General features: G+C 53.0%; 1 protein-coding gene across 1 annotated transcript; it reads right to left on the reverse strand.

The window, feature by feature from the left end:
* Nucleotides 1-245: 245 nt before the first annotated feature.
* On the reverse strand, nucleotides 246-5,085 carry Nkx6-1 (NK6 homeobox 1). Its single transcript, XM_076865088.1, has 3 exons — nucleotides 4,416-5,085; nucleotides 2,558-2,730; nucleotides 246-503 (listed from the first exon to the last, which is right to left on the reverse strand). Exons 1-3 carry the CDS (start codon nucleotides 5,083-5,085, stop codon nucleotides 246-248), a joined length of 1,101 nt encoding a protein of 366 aa, XP_076721203.1.
* Nucleotides 5,086-6,841: the final 1,756 nt, after the last annotated feature.

A 6,841-nucleotide genomic window follows, 5' to 3' on the forward strand; every position in this document is an offset into this window, starting at 1 on the left:
TTCCGCTGCGTTCTTTCTGCAGTGCATTGGGGTTCTGGTTGGCTTTCCGGTCCACCCCGAGTCTCTCTCCTCAGCCCCCACCCCGCCACAACTTCTAGGTTAAAAAAATAGATATGTACATCTCAGAAAATAGTGAAGGGCCCCGCGGGCCGGGCCGCTCCTCCGGGCCCGAGGCACGGGCAGGCGGCAGGCGCGGTCCCGGCCGCGGAGGCTGCAGCCGGGAAACGGGGGCCGGCGACCCGCGCTCAGGACGAGCCCTCGTTCTCGGACGCGTGCAGCAGGAGGCCGCCGCCGCCGCTGCTGGATTTGTGCTTCTTCAGCAGCTGCGTGATTTTCTCGTCGTCTGAGTTGGGGTCCAGAGGCTTGTTGTAGTCGTCGTCTTCTTCCTCGTTCTCCGAGGCCCCCTTGAGCCGCTCGGTCTCCGAGTCCTGCTTCTTCTTGGCTGTAGCCATCTCGGCCGCGTGCTTCTTCCTCCACTTGGTCCGGCGGTTCTGGAACCAGACCTGAGGCACCGAGAAAGGGAAGCAGAGGGGAGACGGGGGCGCGGGGAACTTAACCAGAGCAGACGCAGGCGGCGACAGCGCTCCCACATCTCCAGGTTCCTCCAGTTGGCCCCCTTGGCCTTCGCCCTCCCTGAGAAACCTCCCCTGTCTGGACCGTCAAAGTCAGTCTCCATCGCCCTAGGTTCCCCGGAGTAACAGGCACCAACAAACTGATTGCCGTTGCCATAGCAATAGTAACACAAGAGTATTGAGGCTGTCTGTGAGTGGTTTCTCGGAAGAGTTAAAAAAAAAAAAAAAAAAAAAACTTGGAAACTTAAAATAAGTTTCCCTAAAAATGAGTTCGCCCTCTTACTTTCTAGCTTGAAGTAGAAAACTTTTTCCCCCTTTCCTAAGGTTTCCCCAGAGGCTGTCATTTTCCTTATTTACCTTCTTAGATTAAGGGATTCCAAACAACTTAAAGTATACTTGCTTTTCAGTGTGATTTGTGGGAAAAGGCATAGCATTTACCCCAATCACCTCTGTTCTCCTTTTTGCTTTTGGACATTTAATTGTTTCATTTATTTTAGACCTGAATGGACACAAACATTGTAGATAAGTTCCCTCCCTGCCCTTACGATGTAAAAGTGAAAACTAGTATTGTTATCTGTCATTTTTAAAATGTGAAATGTTGCCAATTACATTATTTTCTATTGTCATCCTATTCTTTCAAACATTGTTTTAATATTGCTCCTACCAAAGATATGATTCTATATACAAATATTTTAAACCTATTAATATTTGATGTCTCTGATACTCATATTTTAACCTAAAGCATCAGCAATAAGCAACGGATCTTCCAATGATATCAAATTATCCTTTTTATGCATACCATCTTTCCTGTATTTAATCCAGAGAATCAGAATTATTTTTTAAAAGTGATTTTGATTTCCTTTATACTGCAATAAATTCACTTCTAGCCATGCAGACATTTACAGTGACAAACGAAGACCTCCAGATTATTATGATAGGGTCTATACCAGCCCATAGAAAAAATAATTTCAAATGTGATGGTATTGTAATGGCCACATGCAAAATCACTCCTAAAATGTATGTTATGATACTAGTATGATGTTTTTCTAGGAGGAAATACATTCTAACCAGCAGGCATTACTAATGCTATTCCTACTTAATTTAAAAAGAAACAATATAATGAAAGCAGACACACATCCCAAAGAAACAACTACAAGAAACTGAAAGAGAGGGACAAAATACTGAAAATACAGGAAACAGACTGAATTTACACAACTGGCTCAATCCCTTTATTTTTCAGGAAAAGATTTCTAAAATTTGATTCCCTAGAAATATACTATATAACTCAATTATAAGCCATGTGACATTTTAATTACAAATTGTTGCCATAAACTGCAATATCTTAAATCTGTTGATAAACCTGTTTTAAACAGTATTCAATCCTATAATACAGTAATAAACTTGTCAATTCATTTAGAAAATCGTTATTCAAAACTGATGCCTTTAAGCTACAAGCAGGTTCCTAGGCAGTTAAAGTGGTAGATCTGTGGATTTAATTTTTAATCTGCAAGTGAATATAGGAGAACTGTAATGCTGATCTACATTAGAAAATTATATAACTAGTGGAGCCTAAATTGACAAAATCCTGAATTTGAATGTTTTTTTTAAAAAAGAGTAAGTAGAAGCTATTTAACTGGCCTGATCTATTCTCTGAACTTATATTTCCTTAATACTTTTATTCTCTAATAATGACGACTTCCTCTGGTTCGTGCTACTATCTAGATTAACCTAATTTCAAAGGCTGGAACTAGATTCCTTTTGTTCTTCAACAGTTTGTCCTCAGGCAAGACCTCCAGCCTTTGTAACCCCAGGCCCCTTCACTTCTCTCAACTTCTCCCCAAGCTACTCAGACTGATACCGACCCCCATCCCCGAGGCAGTTTGGTGTGTGTGTGTGTGTGTGTGTGTGTGTGTGTGTGTGTCCTCCCAAACGCTCGCGACCCAAGGTACAGGGCCTATTCATGGAGGTTTACAGGGTCCACTCACCTTGACCTGACTCTCCGTCATCCCCAACGAATAGGCCAAGCGAGCTCTCTCTGGCCCAGCCAAGTATTTCGTTTGTTCGAAGGTCTTCTCCAGAGCAAAGATCTGCTGGCCAGAGAACGTGGGTCTCGTGTGTTTTCTCTTCCCATCTTTGTCCAACAAAATGGATCCTTGATCTGCAAGAACCGATAAACAACGAGGGGAGGGAGGAAACAATGGATTACAAGGGGCTCCACTGGGGAATAAAAAAAAAATTCGAAAACAATGTTTTGGTGGGAAAAGAAAACGTGCACCAGACGTGTGGGGTTTCCAGTCCCACAGAGGTTCTCCGTTTGCCTTTTACACCCACCTGTTTTTTAAAAGCTGGGCGTGTTGGGAGCAGCAGCAAACACCTTCTGCACAACACCAATGTCAAACAGCTAGGGAGTCTACTGCTAAAGTTTTTCGGGGCCAAATCGCGAAGCCCGCGCAAATGAAGGAGGTGTGCGAGTATAAGACTATTCTGATTGCCTCCTGGTCCAGTTGGTTCGCGTCGGACCCGAGCCTTTGCGGGGGTATGACTAGTTTTGCCCATTTTTCCTTTTCTTTTTCTTTCTCTCTTCCTTTAACGCTTCCCTAACCTGTGTCCGGGCAACAAAGGGCTCCTTGTTTATGCACCGAAGAGAGCTAAATCGCCCCCCAGTCTAACGCCGCAGGGGCCCAAGGGGAGAGAGGAGGGGGCGCCGCCTTTGTTGGCGGCCCCTACACGGCTATCAAAACCGATACAATAGGTCTCCCTGACCCCCCCACCAGCCTCCGCCGCCCACTGTCCCGGGACTTCCCGAGGGAGCCTCCGCTTGGCTCCCGCAACTTCCTGCAGTGACTACAGTTCAGCCTCACGAAAAGAGATTCGGAGACTTAGAGAAACTTTGGGAACTGAGCCAAAGCAAAGAGCAGAGTGAGAAAAGGCCCAAAGCTGGGTCCTGAACGCCACCTGGAAGGCTGAGAGCCTTCGCCGCCGAGTGGAGGTCACTGCCCAGAAGACTACTGAAATCTTAGGGCAACTCAGTCGCCTCAGGCAAGGTCTTTGCTGGATGTTACATTGCCCCTCAGCCTCTTAACCTCATTCGTCCCCTGGCTCTTCCTTTCAGTTTGTTAGTGCCACCAGGCCCCTTAGCTTGCCCGGGCTCAATGTGTTCCAGACCTCTGGGGGAGAGATGTGTGGGAAAGCGCGAGGCCGGCAGGAAGAACTGCCTTGGCCCCTCAGCGCCGGTCCCCCTCGGGGGCCGCTAGCCTGTCTTCAAAAGGCTCACCGTGGCTCAGTGTACTGGGTGGCGAAGGCGAAAAGGTAAGGTGGGGACGTCCAGGGCGGAGACAGGCATGCAAATACACGCACTTCGCTCGGGCGGTGGAGAGCTCAAGGCTGCCTGTCTTCGCCGATTTGCAGAGAGGCGGAGGTGGGGTCAGATAGGCGAAGGCGAAATGGGGGCCTGTTTGGCAGGCTGTAGCCGGGAAAGCGGCAATGGTGGGTAGGTTCACAGTGGTCTTTCCCCCTTCCCCATCTCTAACCCAGACTGGGCCTCTGGTCCCAGCTACGTAGTTTCAGGATCAGCCAAGGCCTCAGACTTGACACACGCTCATCGAGTTATGTTCACCACAGACACACGCACATGGGCTCAGCCCAGGCGTGCCCACGACTTGGGGAGAGTGAGACGCTTGAATGCCAGCTGAGCAAAGGGGAAAAGCCTTGAATCCAGCACTGGTGACTTACTGGGGCGGGCAAGAGGGAGGACCGAACGGCGTGCACACCAAGGGCCACGACCTGAAAACGGACAGAACAAGCACAAGGCACATTCACCAGGACCCTGGCGATCATACTCACGAGGGGTACAGGCCAGGCGTGCATCCCTCCAGGGCGGGCTCTGCATCACTCCTGGCCAGAAGATGGGCGTCCGGCCAGGCAGCTCGGCCAGTGGTTTGGGGTACCGGCCCACCGCGGCCACGGCTGCTGCACTAGGGCTGAAGTAGAGCCCAGGAGGCGGCGGTGGCGGGCTCAGGCTGCTGAAGCGGGGCAGGCCGGCCAGCAGCCCAGCCGGGGATGAGGCAGCTGCCGCGGCCGCAGCAGCAGCGGCAGCCGCCGCAGAGGCGGAGGAAGCAGAAGCTGACGAGGAAGATGAGGAGGAGGAACCAGAGGGAGAAGCTGAGGGCAGGGCGGCTCCAGAGGCCACCGGCATGGAGGGTCGGCTCAGGATGTCGTTGATGCCGTGTGGGGTGGCGGCCGAGAGCTGCTGCGGGGGACTGCCCAGGGACGAGAGCCCCCCTGCGGCTGGGGGCTTCAGGCCGCTGGGGTTGTGGGCGCCCAAAGGCGGGGAGGGCGACGAGGACGAGGAAGACGAGGACGAGGAGGAAGGGGGGCCAGTGGGCAACGGGGGGTAGGCGGCGGGGTACAGCGGGGTCTTCATCTCGGCCATGCTGTGCAGGGCGGCCAGGGGCGGACTGCTGAGCAGGAATGCACTCTGCCGGGTGCCCTCCATCGCCCCCACTGCTAACATCCCACGGCCAGGCCGGAGCCCGTAGCGGAGCAGCGAGGGCGCCGGCCCCTGCCCCCAGCGGGGCTCAGGAGAGCCAGAAGCGCCGAGGGCGCTAGCAAAGAGTCGATCTGCGCACTCGGAGGCGACCTGCCAACTGGGCCGAGAACGCCCCCGCCGAGAATTGCTCTCGGTGCTGCGCAGTAGAGATGTCCAAACCCGCCAAGCCGGAGGCGGAGGGTCGCGGAGACAAGCGGGTGTCCGGGTGGGACCGACTGTCTTTTCGCTCCAAGAGTCTTGGATTCAATCCCCGGCTCTTCTCACTTCCTCATCACTCAAAGTGCGCTACTTCTCATCTTCTCCCCACTACCCCTTCGGGAAATAAGCAAAACAAAACCCAGGCAGGCCCCGAGAGTTTGTAACAAAGTTAAGAGTCACCGAATCTCCACTTTGATGTTGGAGGGTGGGGGCTGGTTCGCTTTCTTTGGGGAGGTTCAAAGGATGCCGGATGCCGCTGGTTGCGCTCCTCTAATTTTACTCAGATTCTCCGCTCTTTCCACTGCGCTACCGATTCGCACTGGACGCGGGTTGCGCTCGGGGAGAGAGCGCATCCAGCCCTCGGAGGATCTCGCCTCTGGGCGAGCTGCCTCCGCCGGCGCTGCCCCGAGCTGCTGCGCCAGAAGGGGCAGTGCCACCACTCTCCACGGCGCCGGGATTTGGTGCGCCGACCCGCCTTCCCCTCTGGGCCACGGGGCACTAGAGTTGCGATATTGAAAAGAAGAGGGGAGGGGGAAAATCCAGAAAAACAAAGACTAAGTGTGAAAAGTCGGACGGTTTGGTTACGGCTCCAATAGTCGGTCTACTTCTTCCAACGAGCCTGAAGACCCCCGCCCCACCCCCGCAACCTCCTGTTTTCCTCTCACTGTCCGCCTTTGACTCGACTCTCTCGCATTTTCTTCGCTGCTTTACAGGCTTCGTTCGTTCTTCTAAGTCCTGTCCTCTGGCCAAACTGACCCTCTCCACAGCTCTTTCACTCTCTCTCCTCTCTCCCTCCGGGCCTGACAGTTCGGATGAAGCTCTCAAAGGTAATAAAACATTTGCATCACTCCTACCGCTCTTTAGCTGGGGGACGAAAAGGAGGGGGACGTGGGGGCCAAAATGAGAACTTTGAGGGACGTCACTCCGAGGGGGCAGAGGGGGCGGGGACGAGGAGGAGGGCTCAGGCCAGGGGCGTAATCACCGCCTCCAATAGCGCTCAGCTTGGAACCTTACGTCGCTCCCCTGGGCTACGCCCAGTCGTGAGCGCCACGTCCTCTGATTGGCTAAGGCTAGAGAGCCGTAGGGCCGCGCCTACCTAGTCCCCTCCCCCTCCCACCTCTGGAGTCCCGTGGGCGGAGCAAAGAGGGGCGGGACCTGGCGAGCGGTGCGGTTAGGCTGTGGGGCCAGTGGCAGTCTCAATTAATTGTGTTAAATAAAGTGGGAAAGGGGAGGGGGGAAGTAGAGACGAAGAGGGTATTACTTTTTAAAGAGAATAATAAAAACCCAGCCCTTTTATGGAAAAGCAGTTCATATTCTTTCCTTGCATCCCCCTCGCCCTCTCGCGTCATCTTACCCGCTTCCCCCACCAGCTCTCGGCGCCTCACCTCGAACCGAGTCTGGACCCTTATAAAATGGAACTAATGGAGCAGGCAGCCGGCGCGGCCCTGGCCTGGCTCCTTCTTTTGAAGGGATTAATTAAAGGCCATCTGGGCTCCTCTAGAATTGGGTAAATTAATTTGTT

This window comes from Callospermophilus lateralis, chromosome 8 (assembly GCF_048772815.1).
Source record: "Callospermophilus lateralis isolate mCalLat2 chromosome 8, mCalLat2.hap1, whole genome shotgun sequence".
Lineage (NCBI taxonomy): Eukaryota > Metazoa > Chordata > Mammalia > Rodentia > Sciuridae > Callospermophilus > Callospermophilus lateralis.

Coding starts and splice junctions, on each gene's coding strand:
- Nkx6-1 (XM_076865088.1), bottom strand. CDS start 5,085: ATGTTAGCAGTGGGGGCGATGGAGGGCACCCGGCAGAGTGCATTCCTG. Junction 2,731..4,415: donor ACGCCTGGCCTGTACCCCTC/GTGAGTATGATC, acceptor CGGTTCTTGCAG/ATCAAGGATCCATTTTGTTG. Junction 504..2,557: donor TGACGGAGAGTCAGGTCAAG/GTGAGTGGACCC, acceptor TCGGTGCCTCAG/GTCTGGTTCCAGAACCGCCG.